At 40.3% G+C, this 19,171-nt stretch overlaps 1 protein-coding gene across 2 annotated transcripts in view; it reads right to left on the bottom strand.

Moving 5' to 3' along the window:
* The window catches only part of FOXJ3 (forkhead box J3), a 127,552-nt gene that overhangs the window by 75,033 nt on the left and 33,348 nt on the right, over positions 1-19,171 (bottom strand). For both annotated transcript variants that reach the window (XM_049774760.1, XM_049774761.1), the window contains one exon: positions 1,477-1,801. In XM_049774760.1, the coding sequence (XP_049630717.1) occupies positions 1,477-1,801 (325 nt within the window). The remainder of the gene's footprint in view (positions 1-1,476; positions 1,802-19,171) is intronic.

Here is a 19,171-nt window from a genome sequence, read left to right as displayed (position 1 = left end):
ATTAAAATGCTAAGATTGAGGGGCCAGAGCAATGGTGCAGCGGTAGGGTGTTTGCCTTGCACACTGCTGACCCAGAATGGACCACGTTAGATCCCCCGACATCCCATATGGTCGCCCAAGCCAGGGTGATTTCTAAGCACATAGCCAGGAGTCTGGTATGGCCCAAAAACCAAAAAAAAAAAAAAAAAAAAAGTTAAGATTGGGTAAAAAGATAAAATAGAGGATAGAGTGCTTGCCTTGTGGCTACTTTGGGTTCAATCCCCAGCACCCCATATGATCCCCAAGCCCATCAGGAGTGATCCTTGAGCACCACCAGGTGGTATGACCTTCTCTTCCCCCTCCAAAAAAGGCAAGATTAAGGAACATTCTGGGGGCCGGAGCGGTGGCACAGGCGGTAGGGTGTTTTGCCTTGCACACACTGACCTAGGATGGACCACGGTTCAATCCCCGGGCATCCCATATAGTCCCCCAAGCCAGGAGCTATTTCTGAGCTCATAGCCAGGAGTAATCACTGAGCGTCACTGGGTATGGCCCAAAAAGGAAAAAAAAAAGGGGGGGGGGGGGGAACATTCTGAAGAAGCCTAGAAAGATAAAACAAGTAAAGGCAATGTGGCATTCTAGACTGGATCCTGGAACATCAAAGGACATTAGTAAAGAAATTAGTAAAATAGGCTAAATATTACTTTGTATTTCAAAGTATTGCTTAGTCAAAATATTGTACAAACATTAATTTCTTAGTTTATGAGACTGACGAACTACCTACTGCACTAGCGAGACACCTTAATTTCTTAGTTTATTAACTATACTATGGGTGCATAAAATGCTATTAAAGGAAATAAATGATGGGCAGCTGTATGCTCTTCCTTTGTACTCTGTATGTAAAACTATAATGTTAAATCATTTCAAAATTAAAAGCTAAAAACTAGTATGATGGAATCAACATTAGGAATTGGCAGTTCATTCGGACTGGAGAGATAGCACAGTGGTAGCGCAGCCAAACCAGGAAGGACCCAGTTCAATTCCCAGCATTCCATATTGGTCTCCCAGCCTGCCAGGGGCGATTTCTGAATGCAGAGCCATGAGTGACCTCTGAGCACCACTGGATATGGCCAAAAAACCAATCAATCAATCAAGTTAAAAAAAAAAAAGGAATTGCAATACCGCATTATCCTCTTATATTTCACTATCAATGTACCTGATTCTGGAATTATTTTTCCATGAAATGTCTACATTATTTCTGCTCTTAGTTTTTAATCTAATAATAGTATATCCTATAAGAAAGCTCTACCAAAATAATATTCTACCAAAATTTAAGTTATAAACCTAAATTAAAATTTTTATTTTTTCTCTTTACTGGTATCCTAAATTTGATTACTAGAATTCATCTTTATTTTATATAAGCCTCTTTATTTTCAATATAAGACAATACTGTTAATAACAACTGCATAAAAGTAATAAAGTAAACAAAATCCTTACCTTCCAACCACTGCCAGCCTCTCTATAATATGGGAAGTTATCACAAATCCACTGGTAAATCTCACTTAGAGTCATTTTCTTTTTAGGTGAGCTATTAATTGCAAATGTAATTAGGCTGGCATAACTGTATGGAGGTTTCCCATCTTTGTGCTGTTGGACTTCTTCCTGGTCCAGGGTTGTATTAGGGTCAAGGAGAGCATTCTTCTTGGAAATCCCTGGTCCGTGTGCATTTTGTGAAGCATCAGATTTTTGGATGGCTGCTCTCATGGTGAGTTGTGGTAGCCAGTCCATAGATGTTAAGCTGCTCTCCAGTTCAGATGTCATCCTGAAGATAAATAGACTTCTTAGTATCAAGGAAAGAAGCCCTGTTTCTCAAAATATCCAATATTTAAAACCTAGGAGTTCTAGAGTGGGATAAAGCTTGAATTAAATTTGGAGGAAAGGGGCCAAAGTGATAGCACAGTGGCAGGGTATTTGCCTTGTAAGTGGCCAACCTGGGATGGACCTAGGTTCAGTTCCAGGCATCCCATATGGTCCCCCAAGCATGCCAGGAGCGATTTCTGAGCACAGGGCCAGGAGTAACCCTTGAGCACTGCTGGGTGTGGCCAAAAATAAAAACGCAAACCTAAATAAATAAGAATAAATTTTAAAAAATGTTTAAAAATCTGGAGGAAAAATTTTGAATATGTTAATGACTAAGCAAAATACTTTTTATTTCCACTCTTCTTTTCTTAATTATTTTCCTCTCCAAAACACATATTTGGATTTTAAATGTTTAAGAGAGAATACAGAGACATAGTGATTCTCATATCAATCTTGCTGGAAAAAGTCTGTTCTACATAGACAACAAGATCATAGCATGAGAAACTAATTCTGCAGTCCAGTTCTTTACCCACCACTGCCACAAATAACCTTAAAAACTAGAAACTTCACATACACCAGTTTATACATTTTAAGGGCATTATACAAACAAACAAAACAAATTAAGAGTAGAAGGAAGAGGCAGATGGTAAAAGAAGGTAGTTCATCAGGAGAGAGGTTAGAAAAATATAAAACAGAAAGGGTACAAATAGCCACTAGTCACTGTGGTGAGTTGAGAAATATAATCAGAAGGATGCTAATAACAAGAGGGGAAAAGGGACAGCAGTATTTTTAATAAACTTCTTCAATGACCACCAAGCTTAAGAAAAATAAAGATTTGGAAGTGTAGGATATTACAGAATAAATCCCACATATGGAATCAAGAAAAGCAGCATTAAAATGTCATAGGCAGATGCCAGAAAGATAGTACAGTGGTTAAGGTATTTGCCTTACATCCAGCCAACCTGTGTTTGGTTCCTGATATCCAATAAGGTCCCCAAGCACCACCAGGAGTAATTCCTAAGTGTAAAACCCTGAGCATGGACAGGTGAAACATCAAAACAAAACAAAACAAAATGAAAACAAAGCAAACAAAAAGCTCACAGACAGGCTTAGTTAGGCAAACATCCAGTGATCTGGATTCTGTAATAATAAAATAAATTTCAGACAATCCACCAAAGAAAGGCAAGATTTATGCTCTGGAAAAAGGAAAGGGCTAGGGGACAAGGAGGGATGAGGAGCCCAAGCCAGGGGGGAGAGGGGAGAAACGGGGCTTACTTTAATAATTGTCAAAGATAAAATACAGAAACAAAGGTTCAATCCCTGGCACTGCATGATCCTCAGATTACTACTAGGAACAAACTCCAAGTGTTGAGCAGAGTAGCCTCTGAGACATTAGGTGTGCCAACATTCCCCCACACTCCCACCCCTACTTCCCTTTATTTTTTTTCTTTTTTAAAATACTTTCTTTATTTAAACACTGTGTTACAGAAATGTCCATAGTTGAATTTCAGTCATAGAATGTATTGTGTTTGAGTTGGATCTGAACTTCTGGGAGGAAAAAAAAAGCTCTGGAGTCAGGCAAACCAGAGTTCAAGTACTAATTCTACCAGCCGTGGGACTATGAAAATATATATCAATATATCAAAATCCCAGTTTTCTCACCTGCATTTTATTAATAGAAACAAAATTAACAGTAGAACAGCATTGTCCATCTTGAAGATTGGCCCATATCCTAAAGTAAAATATGTATTTATCTTTTACCCATCTGGATAAGCTTGTACTCTCTCTTGAACAAGTTTCTTTCTCTCCTCATGTTTCTTATTTATTTAAATAAAACTATTTTACTTAATAGCATCTATACTTAAATTATCACTGTGAGTTAAATACAGAAGAAACATTAAGTTAAATGAAGGGGAAAAAACAATGTAACCCTAGGAGTATATTGGGAGACTATTAATGTAATATAAAGTAAGCAAGATTAATGGATACCGGGGCCAGAGAGATAGCATGGAGGTAAGGCGTTTGCCTTTCATGCAGGAGGTCATCGGTTCGAATCCCGGCGCCCCATATGGTCCCCTGTGCCTGCCAGGAGCAATTTCTGAGCCTGGAGCCAGGAATAACCCCTGAGCACTGCCAGGTGTGACCCAAAAACCAAAAAAAAAAAAAAAAAAGATTAATGGATACCATTAAAAATCAAGAGAATTCTAGCTACAGTGGCAGTAGAGTCCAATTCCTTTTTTTTATTCTTAATATTTTGACTCAAGATTTACTTTCTCATTTTCTCAAATTCTCTCTATTTTATACATTCCTGTAAAACCTGAACTTTAAATTCTTCTATACAACACCCTCAGAAGTGTTGTGGAATGGTAGGGCTACTTATTATTCAGTTCTCTATCATCTGTCAGAAATGTCTATTCCTGGAGCCGGAGAGATAACATGGAGGCAAGGCATTTGCCTTGAGTGCAGGACGGTGGTTCAAATCCCAGCATCCCATATAGTCCCCCGTGCCTGCCAGGAACGATTTCTGAGCAAAGAGCCAGTAGTAGCCCCTAAGCTGCTGGGTGTGACCCAAAAAACAACAACAACAAAGAAATGTCTGTTCCTAACATAACTTAAAAGAAGTTTTGGAATAAGGATAAAAAATAATTTAGAGATCAGAGGATCTTAAAGAGTACCATATTTTCTGGTGTATAAGATGACTTTTTAACCCATGAAAAACTTCTTAAAAGTTGGGGGTCATCTTATATGCCAGTATACAGCATGCTGAAACTTACTCCAGCTTCAGGGACACGTGATCCATCTGCCCCCCTCTTACCGCCACATCCCATGCAGCTGTCAGGCAACATCACTCAGTCCTCTGCTTGTCCTGATTCATCTTTCAGGGCACACAGAGGAGTTGAGTTGCTGAGCACTGCATCCCATCCAGCCTTCGGGTGTCATCTCTGGTATGCGGCTTTCCGGTACTCAAACCCTATTATTTTAACAGGAAAAGTAGGGGGTCGTCTTATACTCCCAGTCATCTTATACACTTGAAAATACAGTAGGCAAAATATCCCAGAGATTAGACTAATACTATCAACCCAATGAAAGAAAACTGAAATTCTCTTAAGTTGAAGATTTGCCCAAATTCACTCCAGTAGAACAGCAGAACTAAAGTCAGAATCCACATTTCCAGATGCTCAATTCAGTATTTTTCAACCATATATCTATAAAAATCATGCTAATAGACCACAGAGATAGTTCAAACGGGCAGGGTGCTTATCTTGCAGGTGGCTGACCAGGGTTCCATTCCATCCCTTGGTCCCTATAAGATCTCAAGTCTGCGGGGCCCGAAGAGATAGCACAGCGGCGTTTGCCTTGCAAGCAGCCGATCCAGGACCAAAGGTGGTTGGTTCGAATCCCGGTGTCCCATATGGTCCCCCATGCCTGCCAGGAGCTATTTCTGAGCAGACAGCCAGGAGTAACCCCTGAGCACCACCGGGTGTGGCCCAAAAACCAAAAACAAAAAAAAAAAAAAAAATCTCAAGTCTGCCGGAGGTCATCCCTGAGCACCACTGTGCATGGTCCACAACCTGGCCCCCCCCACAAAAAATAAAAATAAAAAACAACATAAAAACATAGCCCAAACCTCACTGATAAAACAAATCTAGTCTGAGTTTTATTTTTTCAAATTCCCAAAAGTAGTCAGTCACATACATCTTCAAAGTTAATATAAAAATGTTTCAAAATGGGGCCCGAGCAGTGGCGCAAGCGGTAGGGCGTTTCCCTTGCACACACTAGCCTAGGACGAATCACAGTTCGATTCCCCGGCATCCCATATGGTCTGCCAAGCCAGGAGGGATTTCTGAGCGCATAGCCAGGAGTAACCTGAGCGTCACGAGGTGTGGCCCAAAAAACAAAACAAAACAAAAAGTTTCAAAATGGAACATAACTGATATCACAAGTACCCCCTGAAAATTTTACTACTACCAATTGAGACTTAATAAGTTTCAGAGATCGTACAGTAAGGTACTTATAGGTACTTAGTGTATGACAGAAGAATTACACATAAACAGGACTCTCCACAGTAAGATTTTTTTACACACACACACATACACGTATATGGATGCATTCTCATACAATGCAGAGTCTGATAAAATTCTTATCCTCTAGGAATCAATTATGAAAATCAAACACAGGGCTGAAGAAATTCCTTCCCTTGCATGCACCTGTAAGGTCCACAACCCTGGTTCAAGCTGGCACTATATATGGTCCCTTAAGTATGACCAAAGCTTAGTCCTGAGCAAAGAGCTAGTATGATCCAAACCCCACTTTACCCCCCAAGTAAGAAAGGGGGGTGACTCAAACACATGAAAGAGCTGAGTTAGAGCACACAAGACTAAAATCTGAAAATGTGAAAGGCTATGAAAGGGAAACAACAATATGAAATAACTACAGCCTAGAAAGGTGGAAAAGGAACAACGTCAAATAAAATTTACAGAAATTTAAGATCTAGAGGTTGTAGAGATAGTACAGCAGGTAAGGTGCTTGCCTTGTATTCGACTAATCCAGGTTCAATCCCTATGTCTATGGTCACCCAAACCCTTTAGGAGTGATCCCTGAGTACAGTCAGGAGTTAAGCTCTGAATATGTTGGGTATGGCCCAAATCCCTTCATCTCTCACCTTATAATCTTAACAAGCTAGAAAGAAAATGATCCCTGGTTAATACATGAAAAAAGTATTTCAACGTAGTTCTCTTTACTTCTACTAGAGTAGATTTGAAGTGTACTCATATCTTCAATTTAAAGTAGGGGAAAATGGGACTTTTATAATTTATTAAATCTCATACATTACTGGGGGCACATTACATATGCCTTCACTGCATATGCTGGTGCTTACTCAGCTGTATCGTGCCAGTGATCGACCACAAAGCCCTGTGAACACATACCAAAATATGACCATTAGATCTCGTCATATCATCATTAGCCTTAGAAAGAAATCTCTTTGTGGAATGGTGATGACATAAGTCAATTTGTATAAAAGAACAGATGGTGCTAATACAAACAGCATGGGAGTCTCTGAGGAATCTGGTTATGAAAATTTGGTTAAGAAATGCCAGGCCCTCATTACCTCACCTCATTCTAAAAGCTTCCTTGTTGACCTCCCAGACAGATTTCTCACTATTCCTGCCTGCTGATCAACTCAGTGTATGTCCAAGCATACAATTATTTGTAAAGAACTCTATCAGTTTCATTTATGTGACTATGACAAAACTTTCAATAGATTCCTTTCTTCTATTATACTAAATCTAACCTCATTTAGCTTTTGTTAATCAATAATTCTTAGAGCACTTTTAACCTCACCTTGACATTTACCAAGTTGCATCTACGTATAACTGCTTCACATGCCAAAGCAGTTTAACATTCATCAGTCTTCTTCCATTCCCCATCTCCACAATGGTAACAGAGGCCATACTAATAGCCTCTAATTAGCCATACTAATCGATGCTAACTAATACTATACCAGGAATACTTTATCTGAAAAATAATTGTTTGGATAAGGAGTAAAAATATTCCTTTTTGGGGCCAGAGCGGTGGCGCAAGAAATAGGGTGTTTGCCTTGCATGCGCTAACCTAGGACGGACCACGTTCGATTCCCCCAGCATCCCATATGGTCCCCCAAGCCAGAAGCAATTTCTAAGCGCATAGCCAGTTGTAATCCCTGAACATCACCAGGTGTGTCCCAAAAAGCAAATAAAAATAATAATATTTCTTTTTAGGAAATGGGAAGTATATGAAATGTTGTTGGTCCTTCCTGGAAAGTCTTTTCCTTTTTATTCAGTTTCCCTGGGCTTCTTTGTCTTCAAGACCCAAATCTCTCCCACTGAAAAGCCTATTCAAACCACTTTCCCAACTATCATATCCTAAACTGAACTAGATATCTTTATCATAGACTCACAGAATATTAATTAAGAAGTAAAGAAGATAGTACAGGGACGAAGGGTCTGGCTCAAAGACACACAAGTTCAAAATCCAACATTATATGGCCTCCTAAGCATCACACCAGGTACTCTTCGAAACTACTGAAAATTGCTAGGTGTACCTTGCAGGCCCACCAGCACCAAGAGGGCAGCCTTGTTGCTCCCTAGCACCAAAGAGCCCAAGCAACACCACATCTTCAGGCCCTAGAACTGAAATAGAGTTGGTGGGCCAAGTATTGCTTCCTGAGTTTTATATAGGAGACCCAGAAGAGAAAAATAGAGTATTGATCTCTTTTCTTTCATATGCACATGAGTAAAAGAAACTTATTTTTTATATATCCACAAGTCAGAATATAGTCATAAAGGGTCAATAAATGGTGGATAAAAAGTTATTAAAATTGTGACTATTATATAAAGACATGGGTGTTCCACAAGTAAATGAAACTATAATACAGTTAAAAGTCAAAAGGAAGAGGTTAAAGAGAGGACTCAGAAGGGTGTATAGAAAGGTAATTACATGATCAAAGTCCTTCATGCACTGGGGAAAAAGTATGACTCAACACTTACTGACAAGCAACAATACACAGGAACAGAGAAGAGTTCAACTGGAATAGCAGAAGAAAATGGTACAAAGATAAAAAGATACTATTCATGAGAGAAAGAAACACAGAGAAATCATAGCTAAAGATCTCACTAAATCTATATTGTATCTATTAAAATAAGTTTTCTAGATATAACTAAATATAAAAAGGCTAAACATGAGAAACCTACAGTCAACATTATATTCAGTGGTAGAAAAGTGAAAGCTTTTTCTCTAAGATCAGAAGTAGTCAAGGTGGAGTCAGCAAGATAGAACAAAATCTTATCTTGCTTGTAGCAAACCCAAAGTCAATCCCTAACACTCTTTATGGTCATTGAAGGTCCACTAGGACTAGTCCCTAAGCACAGAAATAGAAATAAGCCCTAAGCACTCCCAGGTGTGACTCAAAAACAAAAACAAAAAACATAAAACAAATGTCAAAGATATCTACTCAACTACTGTTAAACATACTGTGGGCTGATCAGCTACAGGCAAAAAAAAAAACCCCAGACCTATGTTTAAATTCTATACACAAAAGCCACATCAAAATGGAATAAAGGCCATGGTATCAGAACAGAAACTATAAAGTGCATTACGTAGAGGAAAACATAGGCAAAACACTCCATGATACTGAAGCTAAAGTATACCTTGAAGTATCTATCTTTAAAGATGAAAAACCACTGACTAAGCAAGTAGAAGCAGAGATAAACAAATGAGACTACATTAAAATAAAGGAAAGTGGGCCAGAGAGATAGCACAACGGTAAGGCATTTGCCTTGCACGCAGCTGATTCGAACTGATGGTGGTTAGAATCCCAGCATCCCATATGGTTCCCCGAGCCTGCCAGGAACGACTTCTGAGCACAAAGCCAGGAGTAACCCCTGAGCACTGCCGGGTATAACCCAAAAAAACAAAAAAAAAGAAGAGAAGAGAAAAGAAAAGAAAAGAAGAGAAGGGAGGGGAGGGGAGGGGAGGGGAGGGGAGGGGAGAGAATAAGGTAAAAAAAGGGGGGGGGTTAGGGAAGGGTCAAAAGGGGGGGAAGGGAAGGAAAAAAGATAACCAGAATACAAAAAACTGTTCACAGATTGGAAGAAACAATTTACCCAGTATCTATCTGCTAAGTTTTGATTTGTTTTTGTTTTGGGGCGACACCCAGCGGTGCTCAGGGGTTACTCCTGGTTCTGCGCTCAGAAGTTGCTCTGGCGGGCTCAGGGAATCATATGGGATGCCAGGGATTGAATCCGGGTCTTTCACGGGTCATCCCTGTGCAAGGCAAATGCCCTACCACTGTGCTATCATTCAGGCCCTATTTGATAAATCTCTAAGATACATAAGGCACTAGAAGAGTTTAAAAAAAAAAAAAAAAACTGGAAATCGAGCTCCCATATGTTCCAGCTATACCACTCCTAGGAATATACCCTAGGAACACAAAAATACAATACAGAAATTCCTTCCTTACACCTATATTCATTGCAGCACTATTTACCATAGCAAGACTCTGGAAACAGCCAATATACCCTTCAACAGATGAATGTTGGCTAAAGAAACTGTGGTACATATACACAATGGAATATTATGCAGCTGTCAGGAGAGATGAAGTCATGAAATTTTTCTATACATGGATGTACATGGAATCTATTATGCTGAGTGAAATAAGTCAGAGAGAGAAAGACGTAGAATGGTCTCACTCATTTATGGGTTTTAAGAAAAATGAAAGACATTCTTGCAATAATAATTTTCAGACACAAAAGAGAGGAGGGCTGGAAGTTACAGACCACCTCATGAAGCTCACCACAAACAGGGATGAGTTTAGTTAGAGAGGAAAAATAACTACATTGTAAACTATCCTAACAATGAAAATGTATGAGGGAAATAGCTGTACAGGTGGGGGTATGGTGGGGAGGAGGGAGATTTGGGACATTGGAGATGGGAATGTTGCACTGGTGATGGGTGGTGTTCTTTACATTGCTGAAACCTAAACACAATCATGTATGTAAATCAAGTTGTTTAAATAATATATATATAAAAACCTAACCTCATCAAAAAATGGGAAGAGATGAACAGAACTTCCTCAAAAGAAAAAATACAGGGCCTGAGCAATAGCACAGCAGGATGTTTGCCTTGCATGCAACTGACCCAGATTCAATCCTCCGCATCCTATATGGAGCCACAAGCCTGGCAGGAGTGATTTCTGAACTCAGAGCCAGGAATAACATTTGAGTGCTGTCAGGTGTGTTCCCCACCCACCCCCCAAAAAAGAAGAAATAAAGAAGACCAAAAGGCACATGAAAAAAAAAATTGTTCCGCATCACTAATCATCAGGAAGATGCAAATCAAAACATTGTTATCACCTTACATCAGAGAGATGGGCACACATCAAAAAGAACAAGAACAACCAGTGCTGGTACGGATACAGGATAAAGGGACTTTCATTCATTGCTGATGGGAATGACAAAATGGTTCAGCCTTTTTGGAAAACAATATGGATAGTTCTCAAAAAAAAAAACCCAAAACCTAGAAATAGAGCTTCTATATGACCCAGCAAAACCGCTACTGGGAATATACCCAGAAGCCCAAAAAGCACAATGCAGAAAACGCATCTACGGGCCCGGAGAGATAGCACAGCAGCGTTTGCCTTGCAAGCAGCCAATCTAGGACCAAAGGTGGTTGGTTCGAATCCCGGTGTCCCACATGGTCCCCCGTGCCTGCCAGGAGCTATTTCTGAGCAGATAGCCAGGAGTAACCCCTGAGCACTGCCGGGTGTGGCCCAAAAACCAAAAAAAAAAAAAAAAAAAAAAAAAAAAAAAAAAAAAAATGCATCTGCACTCCTATGTTCATTCCACAGTATTCACAATAGAATTTAGAAACAACCCACATACCCGAGAACAGATGAGTGGATAAACTGTGGTTTCCATCTGTACAATAGAATATTGTGTAGTGGTCAGGAAAAATAAAGTCATGAAATTTACTTATAGATGAATGGATATAAATAGTATGCGGAATGAAATGAGACGAAAAGAGATAGACACAGAATGATGGGACTCATTTGTGGGATATATATATTTTTAAAAAATAAAAGATAATATGATAATAATACCCAAAGACAATAGAGACAAGGGCCAGGAGGATCAATCCATGGTTAAGAAGCTTGCCACATAAAGAGTGGGGAAGAGGGCCTGGAGAGATAGCACAGCGGTGTTTGCCTTGCAAGCAGCCAATCCAGGACCTAAGGTGGTTGGTTCGAATCCCGGTGTCCCATATGGTCCCCCATGCCTGCCAGGAGCTATTTCTGAGCAGACAGCCAGGAGTAACCCCTGAGCAGTTAGAGCAGAGAAGGGACATTATGACAATGACTGTTGGAAATGATCATTCTAGACAAAAACTGGGTGCTAAATGGTAAAGTGCTATGCATAATACCTCTTCAGTAAGAAATACTATTGCAAATCACAATGTCTAAAAGAAAAAAAGAGAAGGAAAATGTCTGTCATAGAGGCATGCAGGGGAGTGGGCAAAGAGAAACTGGGGAACAATGGTGGCAGGACATATGCACTGGTGAAATGACTGGTTATATGTTGTATGCCTGAAACTCACCATGAACTATTTTATAATTGGAAAAAAAATTAGCCATTAAACATTAGGTCATGATAAAGAAATAAATTAAAATATAGTGTTGGAAGTCTCAAAGTGAAAATTTAAATAAGAAAGGTATATAAAAAGAATTCAAACTAGAAAAAAGTAAAATACCACTACTTTACTGATGACATTACTTATTCTTGGTTTTTGGGCCAGACCCAGCGACGTTCAGGGATTACTCCTGGCTCTGTGCTCAGAAATCGCTCCTGGCAGGCATGGGGGACCATATGGATGCCTGGATTTGAACCAAAAGTCGGTCCTGCTGTAGAGATAGCATAGAGGTAGGGCGTTTGCCTTGCGTGCAGAAGGACGGTGATTCAAATCCTGGCATCCCATATGGTCCTACGAATCTGCCAAGAGCGATTTCTAAGAGTAGAGCCAGGAGTAACCCCTGAGCGCTGCTGGGCCCCACCCCACCCCCCAAAAAAAGTCAGTCCTGGGTCAGCCGTTTGCAAGGCAAACACCCTACCGCTGTGCTATCTCTCTGGCCCCATGATGACATAATTTATACATTCAAGTGGCAGTCTATATTTTTATATTAACTTGTATATATATAAGTCAGTTGTATTTCTACACACAAATGATAAACTAGTAAAAAAGAAAAAGAAAAATTAATAATCTCTTTAGCTGCATCAAAAATAATTAAATGGGGGCCCGGAGAGATAGCACAGCGGTGTTTGCCTTGCAAGCAGCCAATCCAGGACCAAAGGTGGCTGGTTCGAATCCCGGTGTCCCATATGGTCCCCTGTGCCTGCCAGGAGCTATTTCTGAGCAGACAGCCAGGAGGAACCCCTGAGCACTGCCGGGTGTGGCCCAAAAACCAAAAAAAAAAAAAAATTAAATGGGCCCGGAGAGATAGCACAGCGGTGTTTGCCTTGCAAGCAGCTGATCCAGGACCAAAGGTGGTTGGTTCGATTCCCGGTGTCCCATATGGTTCCCCGTGCCTGCCAGGAGCTATTTCTGAGCAGACAGCCAGGAGTAACCCCTGAGCACGGCCGGGTGTGGCCCAAAAACCAAAATAATAATAATAATAATAATAATAATTAAATGTGTTGAGAGTAAATTCAAACAAAGGAAGTGGAAGATCTTGAGAGATAGTAGAGTGGGAAGGACGCTTGCTTTATATGAGGCAGACTATGGTTCAATCTATGGCACCCTATACAATCCCCTTGAGCATGGCCAGAAGTGATCTCTGAGCACAGGCAAGTGTGGTGAGCAAACACATAAACTCACACACAAACACCACAGAGTGCAAGAGAAAAACCAAGACTGTTGAAAGATATAGAAGATGACAGAAATGAAGAGATATTCCTTGCTCAAGGACTGGCAATCATTAAAATGGTTATTACCTAAAGTAATATCCAGATTCAATAGAATAACTAAATCCCAACAGCATTCTTAACAAAAATAGAACAAACAAATATGACATTTAAATAATTGTTTATTTAAATCATAAATAAAAAATTTAACTTTACAAATAAAACAAGTGGGTAAAAAAATAAATATCCCAAAAAGCATAAATATCAGTATTCTATTCTAAGCGAAATCAATTCTATATCAATTTTTGGTTTTTGGGTCACACCCGGCAGGGCTCAGGGGTTACTCCTGGTTCTACGCTCAGAAATCGCTCCTGGCAGGCTCACAGGACCATATGGGATGCGGGGATTCGAACCACCATCCTTCTACATGCAAGGCAAACGCCCTACCTCCGTGCTATCTCTCCAGCCCCTCTATAAATATTTTTAAAGCCAGCAGAAGGAGGCTAGAGAGATAATGCTGAGGTTAAGGCACTTGCCTTGCACATGTAGCCAACCCTGATTCAATCCCCAGCATACATATGGTCCCCCTAGCACTGACAGGTGACTTCTATGACACCTGAGCATAGAAGCCAAAGAATGTCCTAGTGAAGTTGAACGCCTATCTAGAATACAGGAAGGGGATGGGGGAGGAGGGAGATAGAGGCATTGGTGGTGGGAATATCACAGTGATGAAGGGGGACTGAAACCCAACTACAAACATGTTTGTAATCATGGTGCTTAAATAATGATATTTTTTAAAAATAAGAATAAAAACAAAAAATTAGAACTAAAAAGGCTGCATTCACACATGACATCTGACTCCTGAGACCATCACACACAGAAAATGAACCTGACCTACAAGAAAAGGTAAAAAAAAAAAAAATGGGGGGAGGGAGGGAGGGAGGGAGGGAGGGAGGGAGGGAGAGGGAGAGGGAGAGGGAGAGAGAGGGAGAGAGAGGGAGAGAGAGGGAGAGAGAGGGAGAGAGAGTGAGAGAGGGAGAGAGGGAGAGAGGGAGAGAGGGAGAGAGAGAGAGAGAGAGAGAGAGAGTGAGAGAGAGAGAGAGAGAGAGAGAGAGAGAGAGAGAGAGAGAGAGAGAGAGAGAGAGAGACCACAAAAATTGCAAGTGAAAAACTAAAAAATAAAATAGATTGGGTCTGGGAAGCTAGCATATGGGTCAGGGGCACATGGTTTGCACACAAGCGGTCCCAATTGGGACTCCCAGTTCAATACCGAAACCCAACACAATATGCCTGAATCCTGCAGATAGCAGGGACAGCACTACAGATGCCCCTCAAACTGAAGTGATGTCAGTGGTTCCCCAGACCCTACCAGTGGGTATTGAGTACCCACCAACCAAATAAAATCAATACCGAAAACTTAAGACTGAAAAACTATATGCCAACAAATTCAGTAACCTAGATGAAACAGATACATTTTTAGTAAATGTATTAAACATAAACATCCTGCTACTACTAAAATAGAAGCTTGAAACCTAAGTCAGCTAATAACAAGTTTAGAAACAGAAACTATAATGCAAAAACTTCCCCAAAACAAAAATCCTAGATCAGATGCACTACTACTGAAAATTTTTTTACCAAACTTTTAAAGCTGTCTATTCCTCACAAACTTCAAAAAAACATGAGCACTTCCAAACACATTTTATGAGATTCAACACTTTGGTGGCATCACAAAACTAAAAACTACATAAATATCAAATACCGCATCACATATAAAAATCCTCACCCATGAGGCTGGAGCAATAAAAAAGGCATTTGGCTTGCATGTGGAAAGACCCAGATTCAATCACTAGCACCCCATATGGTCCTCAAAGGCTACCTAAGCACAGAGCCAAAATTAAGTCCTGTGCACTGCAGGTGTAACCAAAAGCAAAACAAAAACAAAACAAACCCCCCCCCCAAAAAAACCCTCACCCAAACACTATAAAATAAGGGGTATGTGGACAATATGGTATAGGAAGTAAGCCACTATAGCAAAGACCCAGCACCACATATGGTCTCCTGAGCACCAACCAGGGTGACTCCTCAGCAGAGCCAGAACAGTCTGCTTTAGCACTAACAGTGTAGTCAGCCCACCTCCATTCCCACCATAAAAAATACTAGGATATCCATCTCAAACAAATGATCAGGGGCTGGCCTGAAAGCACAGCAGTAGGGTGTTTGCCTTGAACATGGCTGACCCAGGATGGACCTCTGTTCGATCCCCACCGTCCCATATGTTCCCCCAAGTCAGAAGTGATTTTTAAGTGCATAGCCAAGAGTAACCCTTGAGCATAACTATGTGTTGCCCCCCCCCAAAAAAAAAAAAAAGAAAAGAAACAAAAGGAATCAAGATCAGAAAACTGAAAAGGCAAGTCCAACCGAAGAAGAAAATATAAGAATGACCTTCTGGCTATGCATTCTCTTGAGTTTTATTCTTTTGCACATGGCATATGATGCCAGTAAGTAGAAAGACCAAAGTCAGCAGGAAACGTAAAAGAATGACACCTGACCGAATGCTAGAGGGTCCGTACACTGAGCCCAGAAACCTGTTCAACCAATGACAATTAACTCACATTCAAAAACAAAACAAAAAACAGTGAAAGTATTATTTGCAGATGATACACATAAAAAAAAAACTACATTAAAAACTAATGTGGAAGCCTAACCAATTTGTGAGCAAAAAGCCAAGAGTAACCTCTGATCGATGTCAAATATAGACCAAAAACAAAACAGAAAAACTATTATGAATAATGAGTATAATAAAGTGGTTACAAAAATCAATACAAAAATTGTTTCATTCTCAAATGCAAATAGTCAATGAGAAGAAATTAAGAAACCTATTTACAGCTGTATCTTAAAGTATTTAAGTTATTAACAGACCAGGTGAAATACCTGTATGAAGTCAGAATAAAAGATACAGGAAAAGGGCCAAAGCAATAACACAGCAAGTAGAGCATTTGCCTCATGTGCAGCCAACCCAGGTTCAATTGACAGTATCCCATATGGTACCCCAACCCTACTGGGAGTAATTTCTGAGTGCATAATCAGGAATAACCCTAGTGACACCAGGGGTGGGTCTCCTAAAAAAAGATACAGGAAAAAGATATTAAGAGATAAAGATATTGTATGTATGTATGTATGTATGTATGTATGTATGTATGTATGTATGTATGTATGTATGTATATACATACATATATATATGACCATCCCAAAGAATGGTCAAGACTAAAAATATTTTAATAGAACAAGGGAAAAAAACGTACAAGAGGCCGGGGAGGTGGCGCTAGAGGTAAGGAGTCTGCCTTGCAAGCGCTAGCCAAGGAAAGATCACAACCGCAGTTCGATCCCCCGGCATCCCATATGGGCCCCACAAGCCAGGGGCAATTTCTGAGCGCTTAGCCAGGAGTAACCTCTGAGCATCAAACAGGTGTGGCCCAAAAAAACAAAAAACAAAAAAAAAACCAACAACAACAAAAAAAAAAAAACTAAAAATGGTACATGATAGTATTGATCCCTAAATTGAATTAAAAGACATGTCAAGGAAACTAAAAGGATTAAAAAGAATGACAATGGGGCCAGAGTGATAGCACAATGGGTAGGACATTTTCCTAGCACTCAGCTGACCCAGCTTCGATCCCTGGCATCCCCTATGGTTCCCCAAGAATAACCCCTGAACACAGAGCCAGGAGTAACCCCTGAGCTCTGCCAGGTGTGGTTCCCCCCAAAAAACAAAACAAAACAAAACAAAACAAAAATAATAATGACAGTAATGGTGTTGCAACCTACACAATACTGAATACTCCCATTCCATTCCTGGCTGTTGACACTTCATTTTAAAACTTGGTAATGTAAAATATTGAGCAACTGAAAACTCAAAGGGAATTTGTGCAAGTGTTCTGATTACATGAAGAAAGAAAAGAAATATTTTTCATTTATAATCTATGTAACCCCTATTACAGCGTCTCTATTCAGCTCCCAAAACAACCAAAAATAGAAAATGTAACAGAAATCATAATCACCTTCAATCTGTTTTTACTTCCCTCCTTACTATAATCCCAATCTTATTCTGATGGAATTGTACCATTTTGACCTTCCTGATCTTTTAATGTGGGCTATTACTCTAGCAGACATTTTGGGTTGTAAAATGACCTTCAAGAATAGACACCACACATTAAAGATATGAAAGCAGAGAAAAGAAATAGACAGATACAGATTTAGATACATGCAGGTATGTATGTATTTGGTAAATCTATTATGAAACAACCATCCCAAACAGAGACTGCCTACGAGTAAGAGAATCTAAAATAAAGACATTCTCTTAAAGATGTTAATGAAGGGACCAGGAGATTATTCAGTGAGCAGGAGCACATGTTTTGCATGTGCTGGGATTTGAGTTCAAAATCCAGTATCACATGCCCTACCCTCCAGTACACTGCCTGGCCCTGGTGGCCTCTGGCACTGCAGGGCCCAAGCAGTTCTGCATCTTTGGACATTAAAATGTCCACTCTGGTTAGCACTAGGAGCAGCCCTAAAGGCTTTGTGTACTAGTTGGGAGCCCACAATCCCTACTCTCCCCAATAAAGACAAAGTTAATGAAGCAAACAATAAGGAATATAAAACACTCAAAATATGAATATAACACATTCAAAGGTGAAAATCTGATGACACTAAAGAGTGACAAAGGAATTAATCAAACTGACATCTATGTAAGCTAAGAAGCAAATCATATTCTAACTGATGGTCTAGCAAAGAAAAATATACATAAACTGTGATTATGTCCTACTACACAGAGGTGAAAAGAACTCACACATTTTCTAAGGCCTACAATTTAAGAGTCCTATAATTTAAAAGCTTTGCATGGTTGAAAAAAACACCAACTGCCTATGAAGTAGCACCATGAAGCTATAAAACTGCAGTTACAGGGCTGAGAGATAGCATGGAGGTAGAGCATTTGCCTTGCATGCAGGACGGTGATTCAAATCCAGGCATCCCATATGGTCCCCCGAGTACTGCCAGGAGTGACCCAAAAACCAAAACAAAACAAAACAAAAAAAAATGCTGCAGTTACAGTAGAAAAAAACTGGTGTCTTGGAGCCGGGCGGTGGCACAAGAGGTAAGGTGCCTGCCTTGCCTGCGCTAGCCTTGGACGGACCACAGTTCGATCCCCCGGCGTCCCATATGGTCCCCCAAGCCAGGAGCAACTTCTGAGCGCATAGCCACAGGAGTAACCCCTGAGCGTTACCGGATGTGGCCCAAAAACCAAAAAAAAAAAAAAAAACTGGTGTCTTGCCACACAATGCCAATGTTGTAACTCTCGCGGGCCGCAAACGGCCCTCCATACAACATTTTGTGGTCCTGCCCTAGAGGAATCTTTGTTTTGTTTTGTTTTAGTTGTTTGGGTCACACCCCCCAATGTTCAAGGCTTACTACTGACTTTGCACTCAAGGATCACCCCGACTTTGCCTCCTGCGGCTCCCAGGTAAATTGAGTTTGAGACCCTGTTGTAAGGGTAAGAAGAACCATGCTTCAAATAGTCTCACTAGTGCCATCATTACCCAGAATTAAAGAGTGGTCAATAAGCTTGAATGATGGGGCTAGACTAGTACAGTGCTTGCCTTGCACATGGCAGACCCATGTTCAATCCCTGTCATCTTTATGGTCCCCTAAGCCCCCCCAAGACTAATTCCTAAGTGCAGTGCAGAGCAGAAGCACTGCCAAGTATGGCCTTAAAACCAAACCTAAAACGTTGAACAGGGAAATATATTTTCTTCATTTCTACTAACATACTGAAATTTAGAATTCCCTTTAGTTACAAAAGCTGACAAAATATAGTAGCATTGGGGCCAGAGAGATAGCATTG

The sequence above is a fragment of the Suncus etruscus genome, chromosome 6 (genome assembly GCF_024139225.1).
Source record: "Suncus etruscus isolate mSunEtr1 chromosome 6, mSunEtr1.pri.cur, whole genome shotgun sequence".
Taxonomy (NCBI): Eukaryota; Metazoa; Chordata; class Mammalia; order Eulipotyphla; family Soricidae; genus Suncus; species Suncus etruscus.
Note: the sequence above shows the minus strand (reverse complement) of the source record. Positions and strands in the feature narration are given on the sequence as shown.